This window comes from Enhydra lutris, unplaced genomic scaffold (assembly GCF_002288905.1).
Source record: "Enhydra lutris kenyoni isolate GAN:26980312 unplaced genomic scaffold, ASM228890v2 scaffoldscaffold14, whole genome shotgun sequence".
NCBI lineage: Eukaryota > Metazoa > Chordata > Mammalia > Carnivora > Mustelidae > Enhydra > Enhydra lutris.
The window spans coordinates 37,079,720-37,096,402 of record NW_019154098.1 but is presented as its reverse complement, the minus strand read 5'-3'; the positions used below and the strand labels follow the sequence as shown (position 1 = coordinate 37,096,402).

Genomic DNA, 16,683 nt, shown 5'->3' with positions numbered 1-16,683 from the left:
TTCCAGCTAAGAAAACTTAATATAGTCAAACTGGCATCATTTCAAAAAATATTAAACAATACAGATATACCTTGGTTCAAGAATTCAAGAAATTCTAAGAAATTCAAGAAAATTCAAGAAATCTAAATTCATAAAACAAACTGGATCAATTCTTGTGCCCCCTTTTCCATAAAACTATGATATCCTTGAACTTAACATCACCTTCATCATGAAGAGGTTCTTCTGCCAATTCCAGCTTATCACCTATTTGTGGAAAACCAATTACAAAGAGAAATGAAACAGCGTAACAACACTGCACTGTTTAAGGAATTTTTATTAAAGCAAGAATTTTATAATCCAAATTATGTTTCCTTGCTCAGTTATCAATTCTGTTATTTAAAACAGAAGTGACATTCTGAGCTATTCCACAGTAAAGAATTACAAAATTAAAGAAAGGAATGCTTTAAATTTTTGTACTTTGCTGAAAACTCTTTTTCCCAGGGTCTATAAAACATTAATTTGTTTTTATATTTTACTATTTTTTTGTGGCTTTTTTTGTTGTTTTTAAATCAATAAGTAATCTAGGACTAGCATTATGTTTGCTAGACCTGGCATTTGCTCGGTACATAAGGTTCAAAGTTTCCTTTCCTTTTTTTATTTATTTTATATTTTGCAATGTTTTTTTTCCATAATGTTTAAGTTTTTCGATGTTTAGATATTTTTCTTCGGTGAAGCACGAGTTTCTTTTCGTGGTCCCTGATCAATCTGTGAATGCAGGGAGAAAAAAATGTAATCATCAAACTTGCTAAGAGGCTAGCACTTCATAATTCTAACTGCTAAAAATAATGAGTGATAGAACTACTAGTTATTGCTATATTGGCAATCATATTACATTAAATATATCAAATGTAACACTGTGCAAATTTAAAATGCATAAATGCAAATGGTCAGGTACCAACAACAAAACAAGAGGACCAATTCTGGCACTTGTCAGTAGCAAATTTAAAGCCCATGGCCAAATTTAGTCTGCGGCCTGTTTCTGTAAAGTTTTATTGGTACATAGACATGACTATTCATTTATGTAATGTCTAGGAGTCCTTTCATCCTAAAACTACAGTCATGGCCCACAAATCCTAAAATATTTCCTATCTGGTCCTTTACAGAAAAGCTCTGGCAATCTCTGGTCTGGGCTATGCTGCTACATTACCCCATTTCATGAAAGTAATGAAAGGCAAGAATGCAGACCCTGGGCAACTGTTAGTACTGCACCCCAAGGAAAGGTAGAAGCTATGAAAGTCCTTGGAGAGTAAGTACACAAACAGCCAAGCCCACTTACACAAATTATAACCTAAAACATTTAAAAGCGCTTGGATTTCAAAATTCAAGTCAATACCAGGCTAACAGGTAAAATTTCCTTTAATTTCTATTTCTACTTCTCTTTGAAAAGTTAGCAATACATTTGGATTAATGGTAAAATGATTTCTTGTAAAATATGCTCGAACTGATAAAAAACAAGCTTAAACCAATAACCCCAGGAAGGACTGCTCACGTTAAACAGCCGGAACGCCAGTGGCGCTGTTCACTGCTTTCTGGGCAGCCTCTTTAGCTTGGTGGGCTTGTAGTACAGCTACAGCTTCATCAACCTAAAAAAAGAACAAACTGGCTCTGAAAAGCAGAAACTAGAAGAATTTCAAATTCACAACATATAAATGCCCAAAAAAGGCAAACTAAACTCCTTTCCCTAGATGCAAGTGGCAAGAACCACTTTCAAAAAAACCCATTTCAACTGTAGCCATATCCTTTTGGGTTCCGTTCCAGCACTATTCTACAGTTATGAACCCTCTTGCATTTACTTCTTACTCTCTTGTCACCATAACTCCCCCCGAAGTTGAGAAACAATGGCAAACATCTCTTTCTTCACTAAAGCAGCAGCACAGCTAAGACAGCACTGATGCTGGAGTTAAACTGACTGGAGGTGAAACCAAGCTCTGTCCTTGACGAGCTGTGTGAGCAGACGGCCAATTTCTGACCCCCAATTGCTTGTTTCCCCACATATATTACAAAATGGGGATAAAAGCACCGTATGTGGTGGTAAGTTTATACCTGAGAGTTCTAAAACTTAGAACTGCACATGACTTATATAAAGCACTCAGTGATGTTCAAGTTTCTACGAAAGGTCCTGGAATACATAGTGTAAGTGGCTGTTAGGTAAGTGACAAATTTAAATTACTTTAGAACGGAGAGACTCCGGAGACTCAAGCATATGAAGAAGTTCTGAATTATCAATCTCCAACAACATGCCAGTGATTTTACCAGCAAGAGTAGGGTGCATGGCTTGAATTAGAGGAAAGAGCCGTTCACCTAGAATCAAAAACAAACACAAATTCCTTCAGTCAAAAGTGTAAAGGCAGCCACCGTGATAAAAACTGAATTGAAGAACCTCACTTTTGTATATAGCATACAGATGCTAAGCCCAAACCCACCATTCTGATAGTTAAAAACCGATTACGATCTACCACAAGGCAACGTTAATTCTGTGTTAATTCTGTGCTTGAAGTTTCTTTTTCATTTACTTCAAATTCCCTCTTCCAAAACTGTAGTGGGATCCATGGCAAATAATGCCCTATTATTCTAGTCATCAAAAGCAAAGTATTTCATTAAAAGCCTGGAACACTATTAACATGTTCAGCAGACATGTCAATTCAGACCAATCCTGGAACCTGAGACCTGCCTTTGCACTAAAAAATGACAAGCTAAGTATCTTCCCCATTTTGTAGTCAGTCTTGCTCTGTAACTGACTAGGTAGGACAGAGGCACTTACCCAACATTTGCTTTTGCTCTTGAGGAGGGGCAGATGCCAACATGGAAGCAGTCAAAGGCTCCTGACCTTGTACATGAACAGCAGGCTAGAAAAAAACGGGAATTTTTCTAAGTTTAAAGTACAGAAGTAGGGGTGCCTGGGTGGTTCAGTCAGTTAAGTGTCCTTGTGTGCTTTGTCTAATTCCCACAGACACCTTTACGTACAATTAATGGGACGTCAATGAGCAGAATGTTCTAGATAGCTTAAGCTCTCCTAATTGTCTTTTTAGCTTCTTTAACTGCAACCAAGGCCTGCCATCTTTATAAAGAGTAAGTCCTACCTGCTGCATGGTAACTTGTGGCTGTGCATTAAGATGTTGCTGAGGATTGCGGACTCCTGCAGCGTACTTATACTGCGGAACGGTGCGGACAGCAGGAGTAGCTGCGGCAGCGGCAGCTGCGGGACGTGGACCCATTGTCTGTGTTGATGTGTTAGCTAAAAAACAAACATGTGGTTGCATACTTTTATCATGATTTTTTCAAACTGGAAATCAATTTTTACAGAAAGTATTTTAAGACTTACCAACACGCTGTGTTGACATGACTCGCGGAACCTGTGAAGAAGCTGGTCTCATAGTACTAAATGGTGGTCTAGGGGCGGCTGGGCGGATAGCACCGGGCATATTTTGGAATGCTACATTGAAAAACATAAGAACACACATTACCTGGGAAAAAACTCACTGGAAGTGTTCAATGCTTTGTTAGGGCTGAGGTTCGAACAAAGGAACCAAAGTGACTAAACGCAAATAGTATCTTAAAGCTTAGTCTCTCACCTGCCATTTTCCCAGAATTCCCAGATCAGAGAATGAAACATAAAACATTCATTCAGAAGAACAAGGACTTATTACTATCTGAACATGATACACAAACCTGGTTGCAAGTGCTCCTACAATATAGCACAGGGCCACAAGGCAAGGTGCAAAAGGCCAGGACTCTGATCCTCACACACGGAACAAGATTTTTTAAAATTACTGCCTATCCAAATATGAAGTTAAAAGTTGGATCCATTCCCAAATATATCATAAAATCAAACCAGCACAGAAATTACTCTGTCAGTAAGACAAGAAGGATGAGGCATTTTAGGATTCTTCTTAAAAAATACTAGGATCCTCAAAATGAACACCCATAACCCTAAATTATGAAAAGCAACAATTAATATACTGCTGAAATATAGCTAATTTAGCCAGTACATTTTTAGTCCAAATAATTCACAACCTTAATTAAAAACAAAAGGCTTACGATGAGGTCTGGCACCCTGAGCAGTCCAGCGAGGACTTGGTCTTAGTTGAGCAATTTGGCTAGGAGGATAGTATGCAGCACGGTTCTGAGTCTGCAGAGAGCAAACCATGTATCAGGTGAAGAAAAGCAATAATGCAGCTAGCTCTATGGTCTCAAAACATTCAGCCAAGTCCTTATACTCTTACATAGCTTTTTCAAATTTAATCATAATTCAAATGTTTTAATCTTAGGTCTACTGTAGGGCACAGACAACTAAAAATGACCAAATTTGAAAACCTGCATAAGGTTTTTATTCTCTTCTGAAACATACCTGTGGGATAGCTGCCATGAAGTAACCTGAAGGAGGTGCTGGCTGGTAGGGGTTGATTACAGGATTGGGCACAGCTCTTACACTTGCCATTCTCTGCATATACTGGTTAGTGAGGTGAGCCTGGCGCTCTTCTTTGCGCTGAGCTAAAGCTACATACAATGGCTTGGTGGCCACAATTCTACCATTCATTTCTGTAACTGCTTTTGTGGCTTCTTCTGGGGAGGAGAAACATACAAAACCAAACCCTTTGCTGCGACCACCCTCCATCATAACCTATTAAAAGACAAAAAAAAAGTTAATTCAATGATAGAATGTGGCTCTGAAGGCATTACATTATAATTATAGCTACTGACTCAAATAAGCAAACACTGTTAATGCTTTCATTTTTTTCCACAATTTTTCCTCAATACCTCAATATTAAGGGCAAGCAATGTACATGCATTATCTCAGCCAAGCAAGAGAAAGTAGACAGGTAGAGGTAAGACAGTAAATGTGCTCAGATTTTAGATCTGTCAACAGAATATTAAGGTTTAAGTATCTGCATGATCCAATCAAGGCCTACTAAAATTAAAATTTGACTTAGCAATGCAAGTTGACAAGATGCTTTACTATTCTTTGGTGGGGAAGGGGGAGCAGCTGAATTTCTGAATATCCACATTTCAAAATAAAAATTTCACATTCAAGACCAAAAGGGCCATAAATAAGCTTCCAAACACTTAAAAGATCTTCTAAAGGCGCAATGAGGAGGTGCAAAGAACTCCTCACTAGCCTGCAATACACATAAGCATGTTCTACAGCTATATTCACTGGTATGGTGTAGCATAGGTACAAACAGAATAGCAATGAAACAGTCCAGTGACCTCACTTGTATGTGGAATCAAAACAAAACACCAAAACCCAACCAGACAACAAAAAAACACCCTGACCTCATGGTTGCTGAAGGCAGAGGAAAGTGGGTAGGGGAAATCAAGGTTTTAAAAAGGTACAAATTCCCAGCTACAAATTAAGTCCTGGGAATGCAATTAAGGCACAGCATAGAGATTAGACTACTGTACTACATATCTAAAAGTTCCTGAAGAGTAGATCTTTAAAGTTCTCATCACAAGGAAAATAAATTTTTGTTAACTATGCACAGTGATGGATATTAAACTAAATTAGCCTCTGACAACATATACAACACGAACATCAAGTCATTATGCTATACATCTGAGTATGTCAACTGTACCTAGAACAAGACCCTGAGACACACCCATGCAGTTATGGGAATTTACTGCATTAAAGTTAACATTTCAAAATAACAGAAAAAATGGACTTTGCATTATATAGTATGTGTGTGGTACATTGAGACAACCTAGAAGAATTAAGTCACATCTCTTATTTATAGCACACTGAAAAATCAAACTGCCAAAGATTCTAAATCTGAATATAAAATGCAAAAATATGAGGAAAGATGAAAAAACCCCCAAAGTCCTAAGTTAAAGACTGGGAGAAAGTATTTGCAATATAAAACAAAGGGCTGACATAAAATTCTCTCTAATCAATAAAAAGACAACCAATCCAATGTAAAAATATGCAAAGAGGAAAAACTGTCAACATATGAAAGGCATGTCACTAATGGAAAAGATGTAATATCAACTTCTACTAAATGGAGAAGACTAGTAGGAATGTGTCTAACCTTTTGGGACAAGTTGGTTGTATCCATTTTAAATATACCCACTAACCAGGTATTTTAATTCTGGAACTTTAGAAATACATTTTTGCAAAGATACACGTTTATTACAATGGTGGGTCTAACAGTGGAAACACATAAAGCAACCGAAATGTTTATCAATGTAAGTACAGTAAAATAAGTTACGGTATATCTATACAATGAATATTCAGCTCTTAGGGGGGGAAAAAAACCCTGAAATGAATATGCAAATATCTATCCAGACCTGTTAAGTGAAACTGCAAGTCCTAGAATCTGTATAGTACCATCCTGGTCTTCTAAATTATTGTTTATACATCTACAAAAACTATTTGGACAAACATGAAGATTATCTGGGAGGGACACCCAAATGGGATGGAGGAAGGAAATCACTTTTCACTTTTTACCTTTCTGCTTTATTTTTTTTTTTTTAGCAAGCATTAACACATGAGCTCCTCCTCCAGAATAAACTTGCCAAATTTTCACATCTCTGCCACCGAGTGATATTATGATCGACAAAGGACTTTAAAAACATGCATAATATTCAACTTCAGCAACTTTCAGGGAACATACAACGGGTAAAGATACCCAGAAGTGGATTCTAGCACACTCCAAGTACTCAAAAGCACAGGCTAAAATGCAAGACAACTCCATCTCTTCATTTTTATTTGTATTCATCTAGTAGGGCCCTAACATTTCCTATCATAGAAGCTCCTTTGATCAATGAAGTTAACAGGAAAAGATGAGTTAGGAAGATCAGCCACGAGGTCATTCCAGAGCACTGAATTTTAATGTTTCTTGAACTCTTGAGAATCTGACTAAAGTTTTAGACACTCCTCCCATATCCCAAAATACATATGCACAAAACTTTACATACAGAGGAATTCTTGGACCATGGACATCAGAAAAAACACCTGGAACAGAGGTTCTTAATTAAATCAAATTCCCAGAATTTAGAATAGAAATTCTTCATTTCTGATTTTGAGTGGAAGAAAATCTATCTTTACTAGGGGACTTAAAGTTTGACTCCCCAGAATGAATTGTGTAAGTGAATATAAATTTTGCCTGATTAACAATTATAGTTCCCTAATAAGTTGCCACTTTAACCAGAAAAATAACTAAAGAGAATAGCACAATGCATATTATGTAAGGGTCAATTGCTATGGTCAACGAATGCAACCTCAGGAAGAATTCAGAACTTGTCCCCTACAAAAATAAACCATCAAGGCTACTACATCTATTTCAAATTTGAATGTCTGTGAAGCAATGAGGCAAAAACCTGATTACCAGAAAAGAAGAAAAAAAGGACTGACTTTTTGGAAAACAGTAACAACAAAAACCCCTATGTGACTCTTCATTTATAAAATAAGAAAAACACTCAGGCGTATAAATGTGAAACTTACATACATATTATCAACGTGCATGGATTGTCCCCAAATCTTAAAGTATGTAAGTTTACCTTTGCACTAGTGATTGTACCAAAAGGAGAAAACTCTTTCCGGAGACGTTCGTCATCAATACCATCATCAAGATTTTTCACATAAAGGTTAACACCCTAAAAAACAAAAAAACAAACTATCGAAAAAGGAAAAAGAAATCCACAGTGGAACTCAAGCACACTTCCTAGTATTTTAGCCCATGTTTCTTCTCCTTTCCCCCTCACAAACCCTCCAGTTACCTGGCAGTAACTGAAATGAATGTAAAATAGGTTTCCTCATCCCTGTCTTATTTTGCTTGTCAATTAAAAATGAACCTGGTATCTGGTGATCCTATCTTGCTTCATCTGTTCAAATTTGCGCTTAAGTTCCGTCTGCCGTTCCACTTTTTTCTGAGCTCGACCAACGTAAATTTGTTTTCCATTGAGCTCCTTTCCATTCATCTCATCCACAGCCTTACAGAAATCACAGAAATTTTAATTACTAACTTGCAATAGAGAAGTTCACTGCTTTAACAATCAAGAAAAATTTTCAGGTTACGCATGCTAAAGTGGACCCATCACAGTAACTGGGCTTCAATGTTTTGGGAATACAGGTTCCCAGTTTATACCCTCAAAACTAATACAAAAAATTCAAGTAATTCAAAAACAATACATGTAAAATAGCCAATGTAATGCATGTACTTTTCAGTATGAGAACAAGGAAACCTTCTATGATCTCCCTTCCTATTATAAAATACAGGAAATCCATACTATCTTTAGTTAGTATATTTGAGTCTTACTTTCTGTGCATCTTCATGCCTTTCGAAGCTTACAAATCCAAAACCTTTGGATTTTCCACTTTCATCAGTCATTACTTTCACACTTAAGGCAGGTCCTAAAAAAATTTTTTAAATGATTCAAACATATTCCACACAACATTTATACATTTCAAATTTCAACACCAAGTCATGAAAAAAATAAAAATTAAAAAACAGTCTCTTCAAAGACCTTGTATTTCTACTAAGAAGCTAAATACTCTATTCACTAAAACAGCCCTCCCTTCATTTAAGGAGGTATATGTTTTAGACAATTGTTAAAAGATGAGATTTTATTCTTAGTTCAAACCAGATTTGCCTTTTATTGGCCAACAATTTTATTTCTTGACGTCAGAATTAAGAAATAAGATTTTCTTAACCCTTGGCCCACTTGATTTTCAACTGAGTGGAGGGAATACAGGGTTTGACCCGCGGAAAGACACAGTATCACTCTGAGGAAGTAGCACATATTTGGAGACGTGTGGCCCCAGTTCTCCCAAGTGAAAAAGACACTTAACTGAGGTGGGCATTATCTCAGGCAGATGGGGCCAGAAAAGATTAAAAATCACATTTGATTATAGAAAATATGGAAGATGTATGGGCACAGGTAGATTGTTTCTTTTGAATGTACCTCTGGTCCTAAGCTGTACTTCCAATCTTTATGAGACAAACAGCCAAGAAAATATTTGACAAATTTACATATTGGTCACCTCTCATAACATTATTCATTTGGGGTAATTGGTAAACAATATTCAACTTCAGCAACAGCTTCTAATTAAAAAAGGCGATGAAATATACAAAACCAGTCACTAAAGAGAATTTGGAGTAAGATGCAAGACACAATCTTTGTCAAAAGGACAAGTTTTTTGCTCAAAGGAGTAGAGGGTTCAATGTGGCCTACTAGTTCAGCAATAAGAAAGTATTAGATTTCCTAATTCTGTATCATTTGAGGTGCTCAAAAAAAAAAAAAAGCCACCTGCTGAACTTATTAGATCAACAAATGATAAGGGACAAGCAAATCACCTGCAAAAGCGTTCAATTTACAGTTCATCTTCTGATCAGTTACAACTATCTAAAGTGAGGCTGGTTACACTTTCCAGATTTAAAATTTAATCAAGTTAATTTGAAATTCAAGGAACAAATTAAGATCCCATGGATTCAGAAGGCCATCCCAAGGAGATATCACGGGAATCAGGATCTCTGGCTTTGTCTTTGAATGTCATTGTTTCAAATTGCTCAAACATGAGGCTTTTAATAGGACTGGCCAAATATCCTAAAGCTGGCCAGCTTTCCTGTCCCATAACTAAAGACTGCATTCCACCCTAAGTTGGCTGTTATCATGTGCATGCCTCTGATGAGATGGGATCTGTACGGGCAGAAATCCAGCACAATTTCTTACTGTAGCATAACCTTTTAAAATCTGTTCCAATTAGGCAGTCACACCTTACTGTGCTAATACAACACTATTAACCTTTATTTATATACTACTTTGTAGTATAATGGACTATCAGTAGTTTAATCCAGATAACGACAATTATTTTTAAGTACCATATTAAGTTTCATTTCATTCACTTTAGAATAAAGTATTAGCCAAAACTAATGTTGAGCAATTACTCAGAACTTTGAGTGTAAAAATTTAATTCAGACACATTACCAAACTTGCCAAAGAGATCCTTAAGGCGCTCATCATCCATATCTTCTCCAAAATTCTTGATGTAAACATTGGTGAACTCTTTTGCCCTAGCTCCGAGTTCTGCTTCTCGTTCTTTACGAGACTTAAATCGTCCAACAAATCTAATAAAATATGTAAGGACTATAAAATTAGGTTCTATTTTATTAAGTTCAGATTAATTAAGGCTGATGGTTGATTTTGTAATTGTTACTGTTAATTTCAGAATCTCGAATAAAGAGCACACTAAAAACAAGTGCCTTAAGTGAAAAAAATGGAAGCATAAAATAAGAACAAACTTCTTAACTATAAGAAAAAAGGAAGCATTTTTTCTTCATACACACTTCCCTCCCTTCCTTCTAGCTAACCCAGGGTTAAAGAGATCATGCCTATCAATATAAATGAGTGGGAGTAACACATGAACCATGCCAAAGAAAAGACTTTTATCGTTGCTATTTCAAAGTGGTCCTTGCACATTGTTTGTGCTCTCTAAAATGGAAATTTAAACTTCTGAATTCTGTACTCTAACACATAACAGCTTGGCAAATTTTCTTTGCAGCATTATCAACTAAATGTTTTAAAAATTTAGTTTTCCCCTAATATAATAGTAATACATGTCATTTAAGACTATTGTAAAATAAAGTAAAAAACCATCTTCCATGATACCACCCAAATCGTGACGATTTTCCCTAGGTCTTTTCCTTAACCTTCCCCACCCCACCCATACTGTGGTGCTTCTCCAAGCTATTAGCCTTAGGAACATTCTCAACAGGAACATAATTTTCCACTGTGGATATCACAACTTCATGCTTTTTGTTAATAATGCTGGAGCTTAATGAGCCTTTCTGTTATATGTTCTTATGATAGAGTTGCAGAAATCATGATAGTTCAAAAGGCATATAAATGACCTTAAGTTTATATATACAGACTTTTCCAAAAGGGTTACACCATTTTATACTCAAAACAGCAATAAATTAAGTCTTTATTTAATCTAGACCCCCACCATTACTGGACATTCTTCCCCTGCCTCCAAGCATGTTGATAGGCAAACTGTTAAGATAGTTTCATCTTCTAATACTAATGATGCTAAATATTTCTCTCATTTAAAAATGTGCTATTTCAAAAAAATAAGGATTCTAACAACTAGCCTTTGTAAACATTGTTTGCATTGAGGAACTGCTGGTTTCTTAGACATATGGGTTCTTTATACGTTACAGTCTTTCCTTAATCATGTAGTGACACAAAATTCAAAGACGTAACACCATGTACCTAACAATCTCTTCATGTACAGAATGACCACAGCACTTCATGAAGTGATTTATAGGAACCACACCTTAAGAGTGATGCAGTGGAGTTGTTAGAACTAAGCCCAATTTGTACGTCATCACTGCAGTTTACACAGCAACATGAACTCAGCTCATTTATAAGATGACCTTAAGGCTGAATTTGCTCAGATAATTAAACAAAAACCACTGGCACGAACAATAAAAAACTAGAGATGTTACTTCTTTGGGCTCATAAAATCTGCAGTTTTATAACCTGCAGCAGAATAGTCTCAGAGGTTTTATCAGTGCCATTATATAAAAAGTCTGCAACTTTTAAAAACAAGTTTATCTCAGAAAAGATTAATTATGAAGATTGCTGGTTTAATTCTACTTTACCTTTAAATGGGTGAAGAAAGGTGAAAAGGTAAAAGAACAACTACTCCCATCAATAAACTGTAGTAGTATGGCCAAGTAAAGAGCCAACTTAGACTCTGAATTTAGATCACTGGGTTTGTATCCCAGCTTATCTGTTGAACCAGCAGGTAAATACAGGCAAATTATTTTAAACTCAGTTTCCTCATATGTAAAACAGGTCAATGACTACCTTAGGAATTAAGTTTCTGTCTGGATTCCTAGTTTTTCAACTATGCACTTTTGAAAAAGCTTTGTATCTCAGTATACCTATCTTCTTTTGCTTTCTGACTTGAATGTTGACCAATTAATTACATTAATTCACTGTTACTCATTTGTCACAACAAACAAGGAAAAAACACAATGATAAAATCTACCAAGATGTGGTTCATTATTTTCACTCCAGTTGAATCTCTTTAAGAGCACAAATGTATTAACTTGTAAAATGAAATGATTTGGACTATTAAAAACAGATCTGAAATATGATTAACTATTTATACTTACACTTTGCGATCATTTAGTAGCATCCCATTCATTTTTTCAATAGCTCTTTCAGCTGCTTCCTGTGTCTCAAAATGTACAAATCCATAACCTTTGGAGCCATTTTCATCACAAACCACCTAGGGAAAAACAGATACCAATTTTTCATTACTTGCTATTGATTTACCATTTTTTCCAGGGTTCAGAAAGAACTTGTCGGCCTCCTAGCCTGGGTATTTGGGAAATAAAGCTACCCATTAACAGATAGCATGGTTACTCTTTTAAGGAATAAACTACAAGAAGGTAAAACACTATGTTTACCTGTCACATTTTTGCTTACCTTACATGAAAGGATGTTACCAAAAGCAGAAAATGTATCATACAGTGCTTTATTATCAATGGATTTGTCCAAATTTTTAATGAATATGTTGCCCACTCCACTTTTGCGAAGTGATGGATCACGCTGAGACCACATGATGCGTACTGGCTTGCCCTTTATAACATCAAAATTCATGGTGTCCAAAGCACGCTCCGCTGTGAAAAGACATGTTCAGAGTATTACTTCAAAACATTTCTAGACCACTAAGAATTATATAAATTATGGGGAAAGTAGTTGGGCATAGTCCCTCTCTCCCTATCTAAATTTCAAAATTGCTGGGCCTTACACCTCACACTAGTCTAGATTTAAATTGTATAATGCTAAAAAAGAAGACAATTATCAGAAACCCCAATTTCCCATCTTAACAGATGACGTATCACCAATGTATTTCTGAAACATTTTTTCCTTTAACTACCATATATTTAAAATCCCCTTTTGGTTCAACATAAAACCAAGATACCCCTTCACATACAATCTGCTTAATGAGCAATATAAAAGATACTAGGTAACTGTAAATTACCCAGACTTAAAAGTTTTTAGTTTTTTCAAACATTTTAACTTCTTCCCTTATTTCTTGTCAGAATCAGCCTCTTCTTTGCTTACCACAGCCAATATTATACAAAAATTAGTCCATTAAAAAAATAATAATAAAGTCCCTGGATTTTGGGAGCTGGGTGATTTCAGGGACTCGTGGCACAAACTTCGTATTACTATGTTTAAAAAAAAAAAAAAAGTTATATCTGTTCAGATTAAGATTTGAATTAGGCCCTCAAAAACTAATGTGAGGTTGGCATACTTAGCTATATAATGAATACAAAATTTTTAATGCCAGGTCTGTAAGATTCACAATTCACTCATTAAATCTTTCTTGACATATAAAACCAATTTTATCTTCAGTCATTGATTTACTTAATAACTGATCATTTAATCTATTATTTCTGCATAGTGCTAGAAAAATTTCAGAATCAACCCTGATTTCAGAGTCTATGAAATACTGAATTAAGTGCATCTCTACCATGAAGCATTTATTAAATAAACTGAGACTTTTCATGGAGAAAGATATTCTTAAGTAAAAAACATTAGTCCTCAAGAGGGAAAAAACATAGTCCATTTGAAGTTCTGAAACACCAATTTCCACAAATTCCATCCAATATAACTGTAAATTTATTGAGAGGACAAATTTTCCGGCCACTTCTTTTTATAAATGAAAGCTCCAGTTTCTAGAAGATAGTGACAATCAGCTGTCAGCTCATTATCAATTGACCACACCTACTCAGCTCCCCTAGTTTTTTAGCTGACTTTGCTTGAGCGTCTTTTGAATGAGTCACCTCTTCCTGTTAAATTGGAAACTGGTCACTTTCAGAAGCTATCCTACCAGCCCATCGATGTTGCAGTAAATAGAAAAAGAGAAAACCACTGAAAAAATATTTGGAAAAACGGTAAGTTGTACATATAGAAACCAAACAAATGTGAGATGAACAAATGCTATCTTCTTTTGAGCAGTTACAGTACGGGCCCACCGGTATAGACTGAGAATACAAACAGTGTACGGTAACCATGGTAACCTGAAGTTCAACTTTTCAAATCACAAGATATTTTAAAAATTGGGTTTGTTTTAAAATTGTTAAGCTTGGAAAGAATAACAGCCACTTCCAAAAGTTACATTTTATAGTCTTTAGGATTTGTTCAAGTTTTCTGTTAACTTTAGATTGTGATTACCTGCCCCAAAGTTATCTTCCCTAATCTATTCATTCAGCGGTAAATCTTGTACAGAGTTTGGAAAAATTGTTAAGGACTGACATTTGGAGCCACTGCTTACGGAGCAAAAGGGCAGGAAACCTGCAGTGCAGTTTTACAACTTCTGGCTGTGTCACTCAATAGTAGTGTGTCTACCCAAATCGTGACAGTAACTTCACCTAGCAAAAAGCTGAACATTAAATAACTTCCAGTCCTATTGAGTTAATTTAATTAAAAATTTAAAAGTAAATTCTTTATATTCCATATTAGCTGACATGTATTCGAGCTGCTTGAGGGGATAAAAGCAAAACTAGGCCGTAAAATTGAGTGAATCTAACTTTTGGAAATTAACTGATCCAAATATAAAGAAAATCCTGGGGACTCATCATGCCACATATCTTAATCTGTTTGCCAAATTTTGTTTTGTGAACTGTTTAACTTCAAAATAAAAAGATAAGTTTTAGCCACATTTTTTCCTCCGTGAATTAGTACTGTTATTTTGTTCAATTACCCATGACATACGGATATTCGGACCACTTTAAAAAATAAAGAAACCTTTACTACTGAAGGCCAATAAGTATAATGGTCCAGTCCACACTACACTCGAAGTTTACAGCCAAAATTTGATTACATTTTGGGGGGGGGGAGGGAGGAAAACCTCTCGAAAGCACAGAACTATTTCAGAAGGGAAGAAACATTCTGTATTACCAGTATTACGAATCTAATTTGGATAAAAAAAACCTCAAATAACCTACAATGCCTGAGAAAACAGTGCATTTCCAAAGGGTCATCCTCCACATCTTCTGCTCCCACCAACTTGCTGTTAGTATTAGTGAGAAATGCCTGAACTCGGGGAAAACCCCAAATGCGCGTCTCAGCGGTAATCTACATTTCTAGAGCCATCAGTTACTGACAAATTAAGAATGGAATCAGAAACCCGAGGACCACCACATCACCAAATTAACTTTATCCTAAGGCCCTGTGGCTCCCCCAGGCGATTGGGCCAGTAGCAGAGACAGGCCTCGGGCCTGTGAGGTTACAGGGTTCAACACGTGGTATTTTTCGAGCACCGAATCGCACTTCCTCCGCGTCCTGGGGCGCCGGCAGGAGCCCGGGGTGGTGGGAGCGCCTCCACCTATTACCAGAGAAGGGGGCTCGGCTCCCGACGCCCCAGAAGCCCGCGGCTACTGGCGGGAGCGCGGTGGAAGAACCCAATCTCACCAACCCTCCCGGCGCGTCATCACCCTAAAGTTTGAGAGCGGCTGAGGCCGAGAAAATGGTCGCAAAGGAGGAAGTGGCCAGGCGTGCGGCTGCCGGCAGCGCGGGTCCCCGCGGGCACCGGGAGCAGCGGTCCCGGCGCCCAAGCCTCTTCCCGCCGGCCCTCAGGGGGTGACATGCCCGCCCGTCCCCTCCCCCGGGCCCGCCGGCCTAGCCCGCCCGCCGCCGCCTGCGCCTCATGGCCGCCCGCCCGCCAGCCCGCCGGGCCCGGCTCTCACCGTCCGCCGGTTGTTGGAAGTTCACATACGCGTAGCCCAAGGAGCGGCGGGTGATCATGTCCCTGCAGACCCGGATGGAGAGGATGGGCCCGGCCGGGCTGAACTTCTCGTAGAGCATCGCCTCGGTCACGTCGGGGTGTAGGTCCCCCACGTAGAGCGAGGCCATGGGGTAGCTGGGGGCGCTGGGGTTCATCTCGGCACGGCTGCCCGCAGGGCCACAGGCCGCGACCTTTCCGTGAGAGGAGGAGAGCGAGTGCTGGGGCCGGGGGCCGGAGCCGGGGGGAGGGGAGCGGGGGCAAGCGCAGAGGGACAAAAATCAACCGGAATCGAAAACTACTCAACGGCCGCAGAACGGGGTCGATCGGCTGCCGCTGGCTGCTGGCTGCTGGCTGCCGGCTGGGAAGCAAGGGTGGCGGTGGCGGTGTCGGGTCCGGGCAGGGGGAAGGCCTCGGTCTCTTGGTTCCTTCTTGGAGCTGCTGCGGGGCCGCGGGCGGGCGGGCGGGTCGGTCTCGGCTGCTTCACCGGGTTATTTTATAAAAGAGGAAGAAAAAAAAATAAAAGTCTCCGGCGGGGGAGACGCGGATTTTTTGTAAATTTTTTTTGGGTTTTTTAAAAGATTTTTTTAGATTTTTTTTGGATTTTTTTAATAATAAATGTGTGTTCCGAGCCCGGAGCACACACTCCGCACTCTCAGCACTAACCGCCGGGGAGAAGGGGAAGCACCGCCTCCTGCACCCTCTACTTATACCCCCCGCCGCACTCGCTCCGCCCCCGCGCGTCTGACGCCAGGGCCCTACGCGAGCGTCAGCGCCGGAGGAGGAGGAGAAAAGGAGGCGAGTGGGAGGAGGGAAGAGAAAACAGGAGGAGGAAAGAGCAGAGAGGAAGGGAGAGGTGGCGGCGGCGGCTGCAGCGGGTGTGGGGGTGGGCTGGGGCGGAGGGG

The 16,683-nt window shown here is 38.5% G+C and overlaps 1 protein-coding gene across 1 annotated transcript; it reads right to left on the bottom strand.

Annotated features, from left to right (window-relative positions):
* Positions 1-295: 295 nt before the first annotated feature.
* LOC111146465 (poly(A) binding protein cytoplasmic 1) lies at positions 296-16,454 on the bottom strand. The gene is made up of 15 exons (XM_022502016.1): positions 15,744-16,454; positions 12,472-12,665; positions 12,156-12,271; positions 9,961-10,100; positions 8,292-8,386; positions 7,828-7,965; positions 7,534-7,629; positions 4,388-4,660; positions 4,078-4,168; positions 3,362-3,472; positions 3,120-3,274; positions 2,801-2,885; positions 2,210-2,340; positions 1,529-1,622; positions 296-744 (listed from the first exon to the last, which is right to left on the bottom strand). Exons 1-14 carry the CDS (start codon positions 15,934-15,936, stop codon positions 1,530-1,532), a joined length of 1,911 nt encoding a protein of 636 aa, XP_022357724.1. The 5' UTR covers positions 15,937-16,454; the 3' UTR covers positions 296-744; position 1,529.
* Between the last annotated feature and the right edge of the window lie 229 nt (positions 16,455-16,683).